At 40.4% G+C, this 20,420-nt stretch overlaps 1 protein-coding gene across 9 annotated transcripts in view; it reads left to right on the forward strand.

Annotated features, from left to right (window-relative positions):
* EIF4ENIF1 (eukaryotic translation initiation factor 4E nuclear import factor 1) overlaps positions 1–20,420 on the forward strand; it is a 44,703-nt gene extending 24,283 nt beyond the window's left edge. For 6 of the 9 annotated variants that reach the window (XM_042909867.1, XM_042909866.1, XM_042909868.1 and 3 more), the window contains exons 7-19: positions 1,325–1,500; positions 6,416–6,551; positions 6,765–6,944; positions 7,680–7,912; positions 10,776–10,847; positions 11,303–11,486; positions 12,466–12,545; positions 12,867–13,009; positions 15,699–15,783; positions 17,066–17,204; positions 18,284–18,628; positions 18,903–19,067; positions 19,667–20,420. In XM_042909867.1, coding sequence (XP_042765801.1) covers positions 1,325–1,500; positions 6,416–6,551; positions 6,765–6,944; positions 7,680–7,912; positions 10,776–10,847; positions 11,303–11,486; positions 12,466–12,545; positions 12,867–13,009; positions 15,699–15,783; positions 17,066–17,204; positions 18,284–18,628; positions 18,903–19,067; positions 19,667–19,908 — 2,180 coding nt within the window. In that variant the 3' untranslated portion in view covers positions 19,909–20,420. The remainder of the gene's footprint in view (positions 1–1,324; positions 1,501–6,415; positions 6,552–6,764; positions 6,945–7,679; positions 7,913–10,775; positions 10,848–11,302; positions 11,487–12,465; positions 12,546–12,866; positions 13,010–15,698; positions 15,784–17,065; positions 17,205–18,283; positions 18,629–18,902; positions 19,068–19,666) is intronic. The other 3 variants (XM_042909872.1, XM_042909873.1, XM_042909874.1) reach the window with 3 other exon arrangements.

A 20,420-nucleotide genomic window follows, 5' to 3' on the forward strand; every position in this document is an offset into this window, starting at 1 on the left:
CCTTCAAACTAAAAAGTTTGATGGGGCGCCTGGGTGGCTCAGTCAGTTAAGCGTCTGACTTTGGCTCAGGTCATGATCTCATGGTTCGTGAGTCTGAGCCCCACTTCGGGCTCTGTGCAGACAGCTGAGAGCTTGGAGCCTGCTTCACATTCTGTGTCTCCCTCTCTCTCTGCCCCTCCCCCACTCGTGCTCTGTCTCTGTGTCTCAAAAATAAATGTTAAAAAAAAAAAAAAAAACTTGAATGTCTAGGGGCACCTGGGTGGCTCAGTTGGTTAAGCATCTGACTCATTTTGGCTCAGGTCATGATCTCACAGTTGGTGAGATTGAGCCCCACATTGGGCTCTGCACTGGCAGCATGGAGCCTGGTTAGGATTCTCTCTCTCTCTCTCCCTCTCTCTGCCCCTACTCCACTCACGCTCTCTTTCTCAAAATAAGTAAATAAACATTTTTTAGAAAGTTGAATGTCTAGTATATCTCAGGGCACTTCTTTAAAAGAAGAAAAATTTTTTATCCTAAGTATTTTGCCTTTTGCCCATATCCCAGCTAAAACGAAGATACTAGGTTCCTCAAATGTTAACACTTGGTAGCTTCATTTAGACCCTACCTTCTTATCCTAATAACAACAACCGAACAATACTAAGTTTTAAATATACCAGGCACTTGAGAGTAAGACGAAACTGATTAGAGCAGATTACCTGCCTTCAGGAAGGTTGGTATCAGTAGACACTTTGAGAGACAACACAAGGATTATAGAGAAGGCAGTGATTAATTTTTCTGGGCAGGGTAAATATAGGTAGGCAGGTCAGCCTTCCCAGAAGAGGTACCGTTTGAGGTTTGCCTTGAAGGATGAGCTACAACCAACCTGTAGGCAAGTGAAAATTGCCCTCATGCCAGATTTCACATAAATACCTTAGATTGTTGAACCCTGACTTAAAGCAGTGGTATAGATCACGTGGGTGAAGGCAGAGCCAAATTAATTTGGTTCCATTTTTAAGCAGCAAGAGACTTGCAAAAAACTATCTTAAAAAAAAAAATCCCATTAGAAATAGAACCTGCTGCATTACGGAAAACTTGAAGAATGGGTGGTGGAGGGACCATAATCTTTACTGCATTGTGTTGGTGTTCTGGCTTGTTACTAGGGCTTTTTTCCTAGCTCCCATAGGAAGCGAATGGTTTTACTGTTGTAAATGCTATATCGGCACCTAAGGTCTGTCTTTAAAGTTATGTATGGCTCTTTTGCACGTGTGATGATGGCTGAGGCCACAGAATAAGTCTAGAGCAGTTCACTTGATCAAGTCTGTTTTTGTCCTGGTTTTGCTTTCAGGCATAGTCGAGTGCAATGGAGGAGTGGCCGAAGAGGATGAGGTGGAGGTCATCCTGGCACAGGAGCCTGCTGCTGATCAGGAAGTGCCAAGGGATGCCGTCTTGCCTGAGCAGTCCCCAGGAGAATTTGACTTTAATGAGTTCTTTAACCTTGATAAGGTGCCATGCTTGGCTTCGGTGAGTGTAGCAGCACACTTATAAATGAGATGGAGCAACTATATGGTTAAATTTGACCTAAGTATCTCAGATACCTCTTTTTAAAGTATTGTTTTGGTAGATGTTTTGGGGATTTTGGCTTTTATTCTTAAATGTTATTTGAGTTTTTGTGGCTTTGTTTTGGGAGTCTGAGTGGAAATGACCAAGTTGAGAATTCTGTACCACTTACCTCTTTTTCTAGTCTGGTAGCATTGAAGTAAGAAATCTTTAGATGTTAAGAACATTGCTTTTATTTTTAGGTAGTTAAGTGTTTGTTAGACTTGCTGCGGGGGTGGATTTTTATAATTGGTGATTAGTATCATGCTGATGTACATTCCTTGGGTAAGGTTGACTTGTTAGGTGGTAACTTTGTGGTGTGATGGTTCTGAAAATCTTCAATGAAAAGCAACTTGGAATACTTTCAGTGTTGCTGCTAAACTAACTGAGGTCCAGTTTTTCTCAACTTTCAAAGTAGAATCAGTAAGCATCCCAAATCCTCACTTGCTGTCTTTGCTCCTAGCCCCTTTGGTCATTTAGGGATTACTATAGCCTCAACAAATTGGAGAAAAGATAGCACTCTGACCTGTGCACACAGAAATGAAGTTGTTCTGTGGTTGTTGAAAGACTGCAGAGAACCATGATGAAACAGAATTTTAAAAACATTTGCCCAAAAGCATCTGTACGTTCTAGAGGTCCCATTTACAATAGCAAATACATTTGACCTGTCCTTTAAAATTGGTGATTCATGGAATTTAAATGACTGTACTTCCTAACTATGATGGCTCCTTATTTGATTATCCCGTGAGCAGAGAGAACTGGGTGTGACAGAACAGGCAATATTGGCTTGTCTCCTTTGTCATTTGTGGTCCCAGTCCTCAAAAGATGGCCACCCGGAACAGGTGAGCAGACACTGCCTAGCACTAATAGGTATGGGGCTGCAGGTGAGTTCTAGGGCAGTACCTCTTAAATTCTCTGTGGTGAGGGGCCAGGTTCTATTTTCAGTCCATTGAGAACCAATACTTGAGTATAAAGTACAAAAGTCACAGCAGTGCCAAATTGCTGCAGTTTCTAAGCATTTACTTTCATTCTCTCAACTTACCTCCGTGTGGTCCAAGAACACACTTGTCTAGAGCACTCTTCAGGTAACTGTGTGTTTGGTTCTCACTTATAGTCAGCCAGTCAGTAGTAGTCCTTTGGCTCACTGTGAGCAGAAATGTTGCATTCAGATGTGAGCTTAATTTTTTTGGTGTAAAATTCTTAGCTTTTGAGGGGACGTTAGTGGCTTCCCCATCCCACCTCCCCTTCACTCTCTTAGGTAGAAATCTTACTATAAAAGGTTTTCACAGCAAAAGGTAAAAATTTATAGGCGTATTATGGCTCTAAATGTGAGCACCTGTGAAGCTTAACGTGTGTGCCTACGTAGAAGAAGAATCCAAAACTAAACCTGATAATAGGTAACACACATAGAGTGCTGATTGTTATAGGCTTTACATACAATAAGTCATTTAATCCTCACAAAACCCTTATAAATTAATTACTACAGTTTCCTTTACAGACGAGGAAACAGGCACAGGTTTAAATAACTTGCCCAAAGTCATACATGTAGTAAGTGGTAGAAACTGAATTTTGATTCATGCAGTTTCAGTTAAGAGTCTTTGTTTTCAGTTCACCATAACTATACTGCTTCTAAAGTATAAAAGGAGGAATAGGAACTTCACACTATATTTGGCCCTCACCCTCAACCAAAATTTGGCTAAAGCTGAGCAGTAGTTGCTCCTAGGCTAAGAGGTCTCCATGTTTTTCATGAAAGTCCTGCTCATTAAGGTGTATATTCTATAGGTTCACTTAAAAGCAAAACTGGGATCAGTTAAAAATACTGATTATGCTGTATAACTCTAATATTTGCTCATTAAATGACCAATTCTGAAAAATAAGAACTATATAGGATTTGAGCATCAGTTGACAAGTGTTATATAAAGTGCTTGAAGTAGTACATGGCACTTAGTAAGCTCTACCAGTGTTAGGTATTAATAGATAAAAATAGAATTATACCTGTATTTGTAGGCTATATTTACTGGGATTACATCACATTAGAAGTTGAAAGTCATAAAAATCTATGCAAACTGAAAATTTGGATCACATGTGCAAGTAATTTCAGTTAAATAATTAAAAATAAGTTTATTTTAGATATGATGCAACTATTACTATAGGGCCTGACATGTAACAGATGCTTATGTATGTTGAATGAAGAAAAAGGAAATCAAAGTGGAAATCGTAAATGATTTAGAGTGATGAACAAGGACCATGACACAGAAAACCCTTGGTGGTGTGATCAGAAATATGCTCAGAAGAAAAGGTATAGCCTTAGGTACATTAATTGCAAATCCCCAAAGTCAAACTAGAGTGAAACAAATACAAAAATATAGAAATTTCCATAAAAGTGGAAGGTACTAAAAGAAAAATGTTAATCATTTACTAGTCATTGACAAAGAAAATATTTTACAGTATCTGATCAGAATAATACGAATCCTAAGATAAGACTTATCAAATGACTTTTGTTTGAAGGACCAGACTAATAGTCATAAGTTACTTTGAAAGGTTATTAAAAATCTAGAAAGAGCAGATGAAACCTACCAGATTACATTTATAGGCTCCTCTTCTTGAACAGCTGATAGCTGACAAGAATGTTCACAGAGGATGTCTTAACCAAGAAGTCAGAGCAGTGGGTCCAGCTCTCCATTTCCTGTACCAAGGTGCAGGAAATCTAACTACTGCTAGATCATCCTTGCTTGCTGTGTGGTAATAATGACTGCCTAGATGAATCCTCTCAGGATTCCTTTGGGGTTTAAAATGCTTTACTTTCTTGAAAGCGGAATTTCCAATAAATGTGTGTAAGAGTAACTTAGTGTCAGGGGTGCCTGGCTGGCTCGGTCTGTAGAGCACATGACTCTCATCTCAGGGTCGTGAGTTCAAGCCCCACCTTGAGCATGGAGCCTACTTAATAAATAATTGAATGAGTAACTTTGTTTCTACTTTTTATGTTTTAGCTATAATAAAACCACTCTAACAGAAACAAAGTTGGTCATTGATCGAAGTATGGAAGGAAGTGACTTTCTCAACACTTACTGTCATATCTTTAGAAAATGTCCAGTTACTTTATATTCATGTCCTTTTTCATGTTCTTCCTGTGTATCTTCTGACCTTTTTCCTATACACTATGGTCAGAGGAAATAAAAGGATTAAAATGCAAAGAGATTTTTGCTATTTATAAAATGTCAAACTCTTCAACATTATAACATTTTTAATGGCTATAGCTTTTAGTTTTAAAATAATTCCTATTTGTCACTGACATGGTTATACTTTAGATATAATTTTCAATTTTTCTGTGAAAAAATATTTAATAATGTTTCTCTTATATTTTAATTATTGCAAAAAATTTACACTTGACAGCATTAATATTGAAGGTGTGTGAGTCTTACAAGTGAAGTGTGATTGAAATTGAATCAGAAAATAGAAGTGCCACAAATAATAAATGTCATGAGTTAAAATCCTTCATTCTTGTGTTCAAGAGAAGCACTCTGTGGCTTAGTTTGGGTACATTATGAGGAAATTCTCCCAGGTGAGAATAAAAGAATGTAACCTGCTGTTGCTGCGCTTTGGAAATTGGGGGTTCCAGGCATTAGATGAAACAGTCACTAACTTTGCCATCCGTGTACCAGTTTGGGGGAAAACCTGTTTTCTCTTTATCATTGGTATAGAAATGAAAGTTTATGCCTTACTTTCAAGGATGTGCCTCATTTTTTGGATTGACATTTGCTTTACCTTGTCTTTTCTAAATATTGATAAGAACACTGCATAAAGATCACTTTGGATATTTAACTGGATTTATGATAGCGTAGAATTAAAATATGCATTTTTTAATGCTTCAATCTAGTTTTTAAGAAGGATTGATCATGGAAATTATTATGAAATAGTGTTGAGAAATTATTTCTGATTATAATGCATCATTTAATTGTTCTTACTAAACTGAAAACTGTTGAGATTGGGGTTAAAAGAAAACAAACACCTGCAAACTCCCTATTAAATTCATGCCGGCAAGGGGACCTGGGTGGCTCAGTCAGTTAAGCTTCCGACTTCAGCTCAGGTCATGATATCACAGTTTGGGAGTTTGAGCCCCACATCGGGCTCTGCGCTGATAGCTCAGAGCCTGGAGCCTGCTTGGGATTCTGTGTCTCCCTCTCTCTCTGCCCCTCCCCTGCTCACGTGCTGTCTCTCAAAAATAAATAAACGTTTAAAAAAATAAACCAATATTAGAGGACAGTTAAAAGTTAATCTTTCACATCCTGACACATTCTAAACTTTGACTGCAATTATGATCTCTGTGAGCTCTACTTTTTAGCTTTTGGCTTCCGAAATTGTCACCATTGAATTTTCTGATGTTCGTTACAACCTTGAGAAAGTTGAAGTTTGAAGTAAGGGCTGTCATCATCTCTCTATATTTAATATTTAGTTGAAGACCACTCATCAGCTTGGCAATGGAATGCTTTACTATGGTGATTTTGATTTTGAAACTATGTCCTCTGAGAACATTAAGTAGTTCGTGGAGTTTCTAATGAGGCAAAGGATAGAAATCCAAAACACATTATATGGCAAGAGATTTTTCGTTATATGCTTAGAAAGTACATGATCAGTAACGCCTACCTTTGGGTTACTCAAATGACCTTGGAGGGGAAGAAAAATTAAAGATGTTGAAAATCGTAATTTCTGAGAGTATTTACCTTCAGGTCAGCAGCATCAAAGGAAGCTTCAAAGTAAGTGACCTTTTCTTAAAATTTGAACCTTGTTGTCCCTTTCACCTAGAAATTGTTATCTTAGCTCCTTTTGTCTTTCCCTTTAGATGATAGAAGATGTTTTGGGAGAAGGGTCAGTCTCTGCCAGTCGGTTCAGTAGGTGGTTCTCTAACCCGAGCCGATCAGGAAGCCGATCCAGCAGTCTCGGGTCAACACCACATGAAGAACTGGAGAGACTAGCAGGTAAAATGGCTTCAGATTCTGACCTTGAATGTAGATTGGAGCTTTCTCTGATAATGGTTCATTCTGTCTTCATTAGTTAGGGTCCATTAGGGTTAAAGACTCTCTGGATACTTAAAAACCCCTTCAGTTTATGCCTTCTTAATACTGTTGGAGATCTGTTTCTGTGTTTTATTGGGACTAATTGATTATAAATGTATTTACTTGCAATATTAGGTCTGGAACAAGCCATCCTCTCTCCTGGACAGAACTCGGGGAATTATTTTGCTCCTATCCCACTGGAAGACCATGCTGAAAATAAAGTGGATATTTTAGAAATGCTACAGAAAGCCAAAGTGGATTTAAAACCTCTTCTTTCCAGTCTTTCTGCAAATAAAGAAAAGCTTAAGGAGAGCTGTAAGTGTTTATTAGAGTCTGCTTTAGGCATTTGAAAAAGTGTGGATATCAGGCAGTTGGTTCTAACATACTGCTATTTCATCAAAAGTCAGATAGTGGGTTCTATTTAATGTTTTTCAAAAAACTTTTTATCAAACAGTACCACCTCTTTGAGAATCTGGTAGTCAGTAGACTTTCCATCCAAGTCTTCCTTATTACCTGGATCCTGATCATAACACTTCCAGCTAATGTTATAGTTCTCCTGGGCATAACTTGGCAGCTTCTCACACGTTTGCCCCAGTCTGCCATTTTCTTATGTTATGCACTCTCAACATAAAACCTTAATGATAAAATAACCATAGCGAAGGTAGCAACCTTACTGATGTTAGGCTATCTGGGATTCTTGTCCCTGATAACAAGTCTCCAGAAGACTTATTATGAGAGGTCCTCCTGCAAGATGCACATTAAAGATCTTATCAAGTCTTAAAGCATTACACCCCAAGTGGTCCCCCGTTTCTAGCATTGTAACACTTACGGTTTATGCCATTTCGTACTGAGTACATAGTTATGGCCTTATTTCCACTGTGCAGCTGTGATTTTAAGCGTTATCAGTTTGTCAATTAGGGCATCAACCTTTTCTGGTAACCTCACTTCAACTGTGAAATAAATTTTCACTTTAACCATCATGATAGCCCCAGAGAACTCCTACCACATACTCCCTTACTTGGCTTAATCTGGATTTTCTCAATGTTTCAGCGCATTCAGGAGTTGTGCTGTCAGTAGAAGAGGTAGAAGCAGGGCTCAAGGGCTTGAAGGTGGACCAGCAAGTGAAGAATTCAACTCCCTTCATGGCAGAACACTTAGAGGAGACCCTGAGTGCTGTAACCAGCAATCGACAACTCAAAAAAGATGGAGATATGACCGCGTTCAACAAACTAGTGAGCACCATGAAGGCAAGTGGGACTTTGCCTTCTCAGCCCAAAGTCAGCGTAAGTATTTGGCACAAACCCAAGCCTTTTCTCCTATTCCTTCTTTCTGTTCCATTTCCCTCTATAATAAATGGACTTTTAAAAAAATGGTATTCTAAGTTGGAAGTTCTTTAATAGGCATTTGGTCCTTGATGCTTTTGTGTGTTCTTTAATTATCACTGTGCTATTTGTTACTAGAAAAAGCAGCTTGTGGTTGATGGATCTTTTATAGGTGATAGTTTATAAAGATAGAAAAATTCAGATATAACTTTAAGTCATTGCAAAAAAAAGGTGTAAAAATATTTTTGGATTGTACTCTAGAGAAAGTTTCCTATTCATTCAGCTACTTAAGCCAAAATAATTCACCATATGTTTACAGTACATCTTTCTTTTTACATTTTTTAATCACTCCTATACACCGGGAATTACCTGCTTTCTTGATCAGGCAGTTGACAGTGCTATGAATAACTTGTAAAGTATCTAAGATGGATTTTTCAAGACCATTGCATTCTGTTAATTTACTAACTAGAAAAAGCTGTGACATGTAAAACCATCCTGGGGCATGAAGTTGGTTAGGTAGTGACTGCATGCCAGCAGATGCAGGTGTATAGTGCGTACTGGTCTTTGTCATAACACATTAGCGGTGGTTCTTAGCCATGGCCTGTGTCAGTATTGCTGTCCCTTGATGATACAAGGTGATAAGGGAAGCAGGGCAAACATGAACAATAAAAACGTAAACATAGATTTATTCTTGTTGCTAAGTTACAACAAATTTATTAAATTGAGTTTTGCCTCTTGTTTTCTTCTTCTTTTTTTTTTTTTTTTAACGTTTATTTATCCTTGAGATAGAGACAGAGCATGAATGGGGGAGGGTCAGAGAGAGAGAGAGGGAGACACAGAATCTGAAACAGGCTCCAGGCTCTGAGCTGTCAGCAGAGCCCGACATGGGGTTCGAACTCACAGACTGTGAGATCATGACCTGAGCCGAAGTCAGACGCCTAACTGACTGAGCCACCCAGGTGCCCCAGCCTCTTGTTTTCTTCTAACATCATCATTTCTGGGAACTACAAGTTGGTCATGGTATCAGTAGCTGTTTGATTCATCGTGCCTTGTACCAAGGGAAGGCGCAATCGATTGTGGGAATTTTTTCATCTGACCAGCAGTTGACAGATTCCAACAGAGATGCCATTGTTCCTGGCCTTACTGCCAGGACTGACATACTACCTCTGGAAGAAAGCATCTTAAGTAGACTCATTCCTTTGTATCTGACCACACCATGCCAGTTATAGGGGAATGTTTTCTCTTAAACTGCTTCAGAGTTACGTCCATACAAAGAATTACTAGATCCGGATGCTTTCACATGAGCACCAGATTAAAAGATCGCAAACTATACTTTACTCGTTCATCTGTGTCTCGGTGATTGTGTGCTTGTAAGTCAAGTGCTTGAGTCAATTCTTGTTAAGTACCTTCTTTTAGTGTGAATGAGTAAAGAAGTGGGAACAGGAGGATTCAAAAGTTTACCTGATGCTTTTGAACATTTTGTTTCAGATGTGATGCTAGGGTTTGATATTGACACAGTTGACCCTGCCTTGTGAGGGTAACTGGTTTGATGTTGGGGTTTCAGTGGTCTGAAATAATATTTGGCCAAGGGAGTGAGCCTCAAACACCTATGTGAAGGGATGGATGATATAATTCAAGTTGCTACACAAAAAGTAACACAAACTCAACCTAACCTAGAAAAGAAAGCAACAAGGAAACTAATGTTTAGCACACCAGGTATTATCCCAACGTATTGTTTGAGCATGTTGTTGTTAACTCGTGGTCTATTTTAAAATCAAGTCAATTACTATGGCTGTGTGTGTTATGTATATACTATTATCCGCGTCCATCTGTCTAGGTTCAACCATATTGTTTCATCACCAAAAAAGGACATGTTGGTTCCATCTAACCTCCATTTCAAATTGAATTGTAGAGACTCTATCCTCCAAATACAGTAAGCCATGTAGTATAAAGTTGCCCTTTTTTGTTAGATGGAATTAAATGACTCTTGAGATCTCTTATTAAAATCATCTGCAGACCCAATTCCAAAACCAACAATAAAACACTTGGAGATCTTTGGGTTGTTTGTCATGCCTGAGGGCATTGCTGTGGACCTTGGCAGCTTCATCTAGTAGAAAAGAAAACTGTGTACCAGAGAAAGCACTTCAGGCAGAGCTAAGTGGACATAAGGATGTCCTGAAGTGCAGGAGGTAATGTCATTTGGATGACTGCTGCTGCATTAAAAGCACAAGAAGTGGAGGATCTGAATTTTGTCCTGAGACCCGTTTTGTAACAGCTCATTAAAAATACTAAAGTTTAAATTTCCTGAAATGTGAATCTCTGAAATATAACAATCCTGGCCAACCTTTAATGTTGTTTACTAGGTTTTTAACTACCATCTGTAGTCTATAAATCCTATTTCAAAGATAATGGGTAGCAAAGGTTGCCTTGAAAATTAAAATCTATAAATTATCAAAATTTCCTTCTTGTTGCTTCTTACTAGGTGCTCCTCTATTTCACCATTTCCTTTTTCTCTTCTTTGGGTCACAGTAGTAGAGACAGTGAAATGCACTAGGGTTACCACAGGGAGGAAAAGACCATCTGAGTGTCTCTGAGTGGACTTTGCATGTATACGTGCAGATTCTTTCCATTTCCAGATCTTTGGGACCTGTGTGTGATGAGCAAGTGGAACAGGTTGATCTAACTTAAATTTCTGTGCTTTGGACATCATTCTGCTTAAGTGCCAACTCCCTGGGGAGTTTTTAATGCTTTCTTGTGGTCCCCAATTAATCTGTAAGTTGTGTGTGTAAGAAGGTTAAAATAAGTTTTCCTTTGACTTTTTTAGCGAAACCTTGAAAGCCATTTGATGTCCCCTGCTGAGATTCCAGGCCAGCCTGTCCCTAAGAACATCCTGCAGGTACTTCACCATCTTATACCATGGCCTCGGAGTCCTGAACACTAGTCCTCTGAACTGGTTTTGTGTAGTGGTCCAACTTTGGGCCTTAGAGAATGATCCATGTGGTCTGACAGTTGAGGGTACATTGTTGCTACCTGGCATAGTTCTGTGTCACTGTTAATCTCATTGTGGGGTGGGGAGGTGGCTGAAGATGACAAAGCTCTTGACTTCCAGTTTACAGGTTTGCAGTTTCTATAGAAATTTAAAGTATCTAACCTATATTTGTAGCACTAACTTAAAGCAAATGTTGCTAGCTGAACAATGAGAGAAATGTGTTGCATGTACATGTGCCAATTCCTTCAGTGGAGCATGAGAGAGATTCATCGTTGGCTTCCAAAAGTTAATCCATAATTCATAGCCTCTGACTAGGAGAAAGAAATAGGCTTGTTCACAAGGATTACTTTTTCTGCCTTTAGGAACTTCTGGGTCCACCAGTTCAGAGACCTGCTTCTTCCAATCTTCTCAGTGGCCTTATGGGGAGTTTGGAGCCTACAACATCTTTATTAGGCCAAAGAGCACCTTCTCCTCCCTTGTCACAGGTGTTTCAAACGCGAGCAGCCTCAGCAGACTACCTTCGTCCTAGAATACCATCACCAATTGGTAAATGCTGCTGTGCATTGGGGCGCCTGGGTGGTAAATGCAGCTGTGCACAGATGTCTGTCCATTCTCCCCTAAACCACCACAAAGGTTATACTTGTCCCCTAGAACTGGCAAAGTCTTTTTCATGGGTATCCTTGAAGAATTTAAAAAGAAATCTGAGAATTTATTATGCTTTTTTGGGGGGGTATGGTGAGGCACAAAATTGGAAGATAGTTTATCTGGCTGCCCTTCTAGATAAATATGTTCATATTATAGTTTTCTCTCCTAAGATTGATCACAATTATATAAATTGGATCTAGCTCTTTAGTCTTGTTCCCTGTTTTGGGAACTCAATCCAAAAAAGTTAATTTGGCTTACTAGGTTTTTCCTTGATAGAGTAGAAATGAGGCTAGTGGCTCTCTACCAACCTAATGAAGTTGGTATGCAGTTAACTGTGAGCACTGGTGGCTGATACAGAATGTAAATAGAAGAAGCAGTTCTAGAAAGCGGTCTAACATAAGTGTTGTGCAAAATCTCATTGTTTTCTGTCACCCTGGACCACATTAGGCTGCTGGCCACTCTGGCCCCTGCCAGTCATACCTTGAGAGTAAGTTTTTGTAATCTTCCTTCCACAATTCGCAAGATAGAATGGAAAGAATGTAAACCTCAAAGCACTGGACTCTGGTTGTCAGCTGTTTCCGTGATAAGGAGCCAAATCACTGAGTAAAAAGCACTTCTCTCTGAGAGTTCTCAGCTCTGAAGGGACAGAGCTGAAGCTTAGTGGGGAAGATGTGAATATAGCAGTTTGGATCATTAAGTGCTCTGATTAAGGTCCACATCACCCAGTGTGGACTACAGAAGAGGGACATCATCAGCCTGGAAGTCAACACTTCCCTGAAAGAGATGGTGTTCAGTAAGAAGCAGCATGCATTAGTGATAACGTCTCTCTAATGGATGTGTGCTCTCTTGACATTCACTGAATCTGCAACTTTCCCATCAGGTTTTACACCAGGACCACAGCAGCTACTTGGAGATCCATTCCAAGGCATGCGCAAACCCATGAGCCCAGTCACGGCCCAGGTCAGTCTGAACTTTCTCTAACTCAATTTTTCGCTTGTTTTTCATCCTTCTTGTGGGATGGAAAATTAAATTGTTGCAATGCTTAGAAGTGAGTTTGAACTATAAACCAAGCTCAATGAAGGCCAGAAAATTGGTGAACAAAGTCACACTTTGTTAAAATCTTGTTCGGTGGGTGGCAGCACAGTTTAGTCAGGTTTGCAGTATCTAATTTCTCTCAGCTGCTGCATAAACATACCTTTCTAAGAGTGAAGAGAGGCCTTTGTAGAAAGTGCATTGACTGTCCTCATTTTTGTTGGATCTTCCTCTGCCTCTTCTGCTCAGCAGATGAGCCAGCTAGAATTACAACAGGCAGCTTTGGAGGGGCTGGCCTTGCCACATGACCTTGCGGTGCAGGCAGCAAACTTCTACCAGCCTGGTTTTGGCAAACCACAGGTGGACAGAACCAGAGACGGATTCAGAAACAGGTAAGTTACTAATCCTGCCCTTGTGGGGATTTGCATATTAATTTTCATCAGATTAGCAAATTGGTTATCCATAGTAAAATTCTGTGATACACACTGCTACATGGTACAATATATGGTGAGAATTCTGTCTCCCAAGTGTTCAGTAGAGGAAGTGATATGATTGAATTCTGCAGGGACATAGGCTTTTTTCATTATATATGATTTTTATATTCTTGATTTAAAGGATTCATTTTTACAGATGTAGCTAGCTAATATAGCTCCTTATTTATAATTGTTAGATGATGAAAATTTAGTAAAACTCCACCTAGCTTCTTCCCCTACAGATTCCTTGTTGAGTTACCAAACTGTCCTTTGATGCAGGTTTGTTGATCCATGGTTTGTTGGTCAGAGTTAAGGTTTGTTGATCAAAGCTATTAACAAATGATTAATGACTTCAGTCTCCTGTTCCTTCCGATATTTGCAACAAGTAGTAAAACAAGCCATTACTTAGGGGGAAAGGGCTAGCAATATTGTTCTTTTTTGTTGTAAAATAAAACAGAGAAAACTGCATTAAACAAATGTACAGCTTATTACAAGACAAAATCCTTTGTTAGCTACCCAGAAGCTCCCTATGTGCCCTGTCCCAGTAATACCCCTTTCCTCCCTCAGAAGTCATCCCATCCAGCCTTTAAAAGTAAATACTGGGGCACCTGGCTGGCTCAGTAGGAGGGGCATGTGACTCTTGATCTCAGGGTCATGAGTTCAAGCCCCACGTTGGGTATACAGATTACTAAAAAAATAAACTTTTAAAAATTGAAGAAAAATAAAAGGAAATGCCACCTTCATTTCTTCAATTTTATCACCAAAATGTTTATCCCTGAAACATTAAGTCCTGCCCATACAGTATACTTGGTAGTTAAGAGGTACTTGTGTTTTGGTATCTTTCTTAAAATTGTATCAGTGTCTCATTGTCTTGCTTTATCTGTTTTTATATGTTGACCCTTTCAGAAGACACTGAGACTTAGTAAGTACTGTGTATTCTTGCATAAATGCATCCTATATATAGTAGCCCTCACCCTAAAAGGGAGATCTCAGGACTGGTCTATTGAACCCGTCACTGGACTTCTCTCTATAATATAATGTAGTTTCTTAATAATTCATTGACTTGATTTATTGACTTTCAAAGCACTTTTGATATCCATAATTTTATTTGTTCTTGGCAGCAATCCTGAGGTAGATGGTGTAAATAACTGCATTTTACAGATACAGAAACTTAGGTTTTTAAAATGCAAGTTACTCAAAATGAAGACCCAAGTCAGTGTCACAGTAGAGCCTTTATGTTGTTTGGATCAAATGTCAACCTCTAAGGCCCTCCCTGAACACCCTGTATACAGTTATGTCCCCTAACAGATATGCCTTTCTCCTTGTCTCTATTTTTTCTTATTGTGCTTATCACCTTCCAGGTTACTATTTATGTTTTGTCTATTTCTCTGCCTATAGTAACTTTTCTGCCCTACAAACAAAAGAATGTAATGAGGCCAGAGATTTTTTTTTGTCTGTTTTATTGCTGGATCGCCAGCACTTACCCCAGTTTCTAGCACAAGTATGTTTATCAGAAGGAATATATGATAGGTTGTGCAGAACCACCAGACTTGGGGTTTTCCTCATGATCACTCAGAGTACTACTGATCTGTTTCTTCTTTGTTGTCATGCTCAGATTCTCTGTGGCAGCAGTGGGGCTTATCTGGTACTGACTGGAAAGAAGCCATGGTCTATCATTCTCATCTTTATGATTTAGGAATTTCCAGAATCACTAAGGCTTTGGCCCTCATGGCACAAGGTCTGACAGCTGAAATGCAGTGAAACTCTCATTAGCCAGTGAGCTCATATAATTCATTCTTTTCTCAGCCTGTTTACATCTTCATCATCTGTTTTCTCCAAGTTAAGGGAGAATGGATAAAACGGGGAGAAAAGAGAAGTCTGTTGTTTTAAACTTTATTTGGAAGACTTGGGATCAACTTTGTGTGTGGACCAAGAGTGACGGGGAATGCTGCATGTAACTGGGTCTTAAAATAGCTGAAGCTCTTGGCCCTCTATTTGAACCAGTGTCTCACGAAGCATCAATTCTGTGCCAGGCCCTGTGCTGATCAGTATTGCTCCCTACTCTCTGGAGCACAACCTGGACCACAGAATGAAGGCCCTCCTTAACCTACCTCACTGGCATAGTCTACAAGTAAAGTATATGCCAGCCCTGGATAACTCTACATTTCCAAGGCCGTATACCTGATCCTTCTACCTGAATCATTGTTCTCCATCTTCTAGCTTTCTCATTGGTCACACCCAATTTAATGCAGTTCCTTCCCATGGTCCCTTCAGTAGGAGTATTCTGTCACTCCTTCTATACCTCATTTTCCCATTATACCTTATTAGTATCTAATGTGTACATACCTTAGTTTCCCCTAGGTTAGCGTCTCCCCAGTGGACAAAAGAGTTCCTGCAAGGCCCAGGACCATGTTTAATCTTTTGTCTTCCCTTAGAACTTAGCACGTGGTTTTGCATATATTAGGCACTTAAAATAAATGCTTGGGAAATTGAAATGGATGAGGGAAACAGGATATTAAAGTCCTAAGCTGGTCTTGAGTATTCTGTGGTTTTAGGATTTGGAGTTGGAGCAGCTTGGAGCTCATACTGATACTTGGTTTGTTCACAGGCAACAACGAGTGACCAAGTCACCAGCACCCGTGCACCGAGGGAATTCCTCTTCCCCTGCCCCTGCTGCCTCCATCACAAGCATGGTCAGTGACATTTGCTTTTGTGAACAACTTCAAGTCTTCTCCGTTCAATTGTACCTATGTTGTATCACTCTGTGCCCCAAAGTGTCCTTGAGTGCCTTCCATAGGAATAACTGACTCAGTCTTTCACACTTGCTTATTTATTAGGTCTTCCCCTTTCAGGATATAGTCTAACTCTTAAGATTCTAGTGAAGCCCCTACACTGGGGAAAGTTTGTTCCAGCAGATAGAGGAGTATGATCTACAACATATAAGGTAATGTAGTGTGTTCAAACAAATGAACAGTTGGATTGGGGAGTAGGGGAGGATAGGGGCCAAAGATAGGTGAGATGGAGGGGTGAATGGGGTTGGATCATGAGGAGTCCAATGAAACATAGTGGAGACTTCACAAGTTCAGATTCAGGTCTCAGTGATATGAATTAAGGCTAGGACAAAGGAGTTTGCTTCTTTATGACGATAAATCTAGTTTTACCACTGACTCATTCATGTACCAGCATTTTTTTTTTTTTTTTTAAGTTTTATCCCCCAAAGATCTTTATCACCTAGTTAAAGCTGATAGACAAAGGGAAAAACTATTACTCTGCTTCAGGACCCCAAATGGGTCTCTGCATTACTAGAAGGGGCTCTTGTGTTCATAATTCATGCCCTGTCTCCTACCATCAAGGATTTAGGGTTAATGAGAAAAGTCACATGCACAGTAAAATCATCAAAGTAAAAATAGGCAATGAAGAGATGAGGAAAAAAATGACCCCAAATGGTGAGTCCTAGGGCCTGAGGAGATTATTAAAATAATTGTGAATTTCCTGGTAGCCAAGTTAAGATGGGATATAATTAGAACTATAGAGGAATTTAGGTTCTGAGGTTGTCTCTGAATTATCCTTTCCCAGTTGACAGGGCTCTTGCTCTAGAGTATACTTCTGGCCATGTTCTTCCCCTGTTCTCAGCCTAATCCCAGGCTGGGAAAATGGCTGAAGTAGAGATTGCATAGGTAGGTCCCTATCACCACAGACACAGATGGGTAGGTTGAAGTTCTATGCTTTAACTACCTTTGTGCTAGAGTTAAGTCTAGGTTTTGGTGAAAGTGAGATGTGAGCAAGGGATGAAGCACTTGGGACACCACCCATATGGCCCACCTATTTCTTTTCCTCTAGCGGGTAAACACCAGAACATTGGAGTTGGCCTCTGCCACGTGTAGCCAATAAGGGGACTCTTCAGTTTGACCAATTAACTCTGGCTTGATTAGGAAAGGCAGTTAGAGAATGTGCTAATACTGTTTTTCTCTGCAGCTTTCTCCTTCCTTCACCCCTACCTCAGTGATTCGTAAGATGTATGAGAGCAAAGAGAAAAGCAAGGAGGAGCCAGCATCTGGAAAAGCAGCAGCAGCTCTTGGTGACAGTAAAGAGGACACTCAGAAGGCCAGTGAAGGTACTGCAGAGCTGTTGAGGGTGTACTGCCTAAGAGTATGTGACAGAGCATGGGCTTGAGTGCTAATCAGCTGACCTGATTTTCTGCAAATCCCTGCACAAAACCCCTGCCTGCTTTGGAATACACAGTTCTGTGTTTGACAATGAGAAGTGTTCAACCAGCTTCACGGTTGCTTAACCACTTGAAATTCTGACCAATCTAATAGTGGTACAGGACGAAGAATGAGATTTCGTTTAGAATCCTTATTGAGGCTTCATAGTTGAATTATTAGTACATTCAGCAAATTAAATTAACATGGTACAACCAGTTTTACTTCTGAAAGGTTCTCTCTGGTCTACAGAGACTAAGTATCCAACAAAATCTGTGCAATGGGTGAATAATAAGGTGTGGAAAGCCTTTTAGAAGTGTATAGAAAATGTGAGCAAGGCTTTTAAGAATTGCACAGTTGGGATTGTCAAGGACATGGTGAAGTGGTTCTAATAGGTTTGCACAAGTCTAGAGTCTTGGTCTGAGAGCTTTTTGCCTGTGAGAAAGCTTCTAAAAAAAAAAAAAAATCCTGTCCTACTAAAAGCAATTCAGATTTCTTCACTAGTCTGTAATATAAATTTCCATTGCAGTGGATTTGCATAATTTTACTTTCACTTGACTTTCCCCTTAGGCTAAAAAAGCATGTTAATCTAGGATAGTACTAGCTCCCACACAGATCCAGACCACAACCATATGGGCAGGCAGAGCAAGGTGCCTGAGTTAGACCACCAGACCATAAGCCAGATTCACTTGCCCATAGCTATTCCTGGGTTGGGAAGATTAGAAGAGTAAACTCTGTTCCAGCAATGTATTTGGAGACTAGAAAACTTGTGGTCTTGTTCCAGCTCTGTCCCTGACAAACTACCCCTGTGTCCTTGACTAGGCCTATTCATAAGGTACATGGTGTTTCCTATGAAACAATCCTCTGAATTTGTAAGATCAAGTAAGATTGTAAACTTCCTAAGAAGTGAGATTTACTGGATCGTTGGGAAGACAGCATGTTTGGGAGAAGTTTGCCAGTACCAAAATATTCTCTGTCTGGGTCCTTACAGAGAACCTAGTGTCCTCCAACTCTGTGCCCAGTGCTGATCGAGACTCTTCTCCCACTACAAATCCCAAACTGTCAACATTGCAGCGGTCTTCATGTTCTACCCCACTATCTCAGACCAACCGTTACACCAAAGAGCAAGATTATCGACCTAAAGCAACTGGGAGAAAAACACCCACCTTGGCATCCCCAGTTCCAGGAACACCTTTTCTCCGCCCTGTCCACCAAGTTCCCCTTGTCCCCCATGTTCCAATCGTTCGGCCTGCTCACCAGCTTCACCCAGGGTTGGTCCAAAGGATGCTGGCCCAGGGAGTACATCCACAGCATCTTCCAAGTTTGCTCCAAGCTGGTAAGTTTCTGACCTGGCATGACAGCATTTGCCAGAATGGATGAAGTACTGTACTATGAGAGGTTTTTTTGTTTGTTTCTTATCTCTAGAAAGATGTTGCTAGATTTTTCCATCTAACTGGTGGGCAGTGGGTCCAATCCAGTCTATCCCTTAGTCCATTAAAAGATTAAGAACCTAACTTAAGCACTGTTCATTGTTAAACTTGTAGATCAGCAAAGCTTGAAAATTTCCAGGTAGATTACTTCTCATCACTTTTTTTCCCCCTGTCCAACAGGTGTGCTTCCTCCTGGGATGGACCTGGCTCATTTACAGGGAATATCAGGCCCAATCCTGGGTCAACCCTTCTACCCTTTACCTGCAGCTAGTCACCCTCTCCTAAACCCTCGTCCTGGGACACCTCTGCATCTGGCAATGATGCAACAGCAGCTACAGCGCTCAGGTAGGTTCAGGAATGGGCCAGGGGAGCTGGGGATGGGCTGAATAGGCTTAAAGCTTTTGGACCAGTTTCCAGTGGAGGGGATGAATTAACACAGTTCATTTATCCTTTAAATGATAATTTAAATTTATCCTAGCAAGATCAGGATAAGGGGATAATCAGAGAATACGAACCCACTTCTGTGGGATTTGGAACTCCTGTCCCTGTAAAGACAATGGGAGAGCTGATGATGCTCTGGCATTTTTGTCCTTTGCCTCTTGAAGAGAGGAGGCTGAGAATCCTGACAGAGGTTCAGCACAGGGACTGTACAGAGTAGATGCCTTCTCCCCATCTAATGTTAGTACTTTTATGATATGATTGCTTGTCACGGGAAGTAGTGGACGTGCCATTTAGGATGGCTTCTCAATGTGGATGACTTCTGAATAGCCCTGCTTTCCAAGGTACTGTCTTGTATTTTGCAAAGGAGTTAAGCCCTATAATAAATCCTCTGGTAAAGAATTCTATTTGTAGTTTTATGAATAGGATTTGAGTAAGGCAAGTTCTGATACAGAACTACTTTCCCCTACATGCTGAGTGATAACCCTTCTTTCTTATCCCCATAGTTCTTCATCCCCCAGGCTCTGGTTCCCAGGCAGCAGGTGTCAGCGTTCAGACAAACCCTCAGAATGTGCCCACCCGATCAGGCCTGCCTCACATGCACTCTCAGCTGGAGCACCGCCCCAGCCAGAGGAGCAGCTCCCCAGTGGGCCTTGCCAAGTGGTTTGGCTCAGATGTGCTACAGCAGCCCCTACCCTCCATGCCTGCCAAAGTCATCAGTGTAGATGAATTGGAATACCGACAATGAACAGGGCAGGCAGGCTCACCTATGCCTGGACCTACGGTGGTACCCTCATCAGGATTCTGCTTCATCTTGGGTTGATTTACAGGCTTTTACTTTGGAGCATTCTGTGCAAAGCTGTTTAGGGAAGCCCAGGCACCTGGTGTGGTCTGCATTGACAGAAGGATCTTAACCAATTGAATGGAGCCTACATGGTCTGAATATAGGATGCACAGTGTTGTCAGTCCTGGAAATAGTCTTTTCTTTTGTAAGATATGTGAATGAAGTGTTGGTGTCTTCACCAAGAGGTGGCACCTAAGGGTTCTAAGGAAATAAATGTATAGACCCTATGTACAGACTTGTGTATAAACAACTTTTGTATATACATATAGGATAGCTTTTTTGAACTTATACAGCTGTATATAAAAGTAGCTGGTATTAGTTAAGCCTGTGTCAACAGTTTGGATTTTTTTCACTTGTACATTTGGGACTTTTTCTTTTGGTTGATTAAAGTTGCATATGCTAAGTGTGTGAATGAA

This window comes from Panthera leo, chromosome D3 (assembly GCF_018350215.1).
Source record: "Panthera leo isolate Ple1 chromosome D3, P.leo_Ple1_pat1.1, whole genome shotgun sequence".
NCBI classification, from domain to species: Eukaryota; Metazoa; Chordata; class Mammalia; order Carnivora; family Felidae; genus Panthera; species Panthera leo.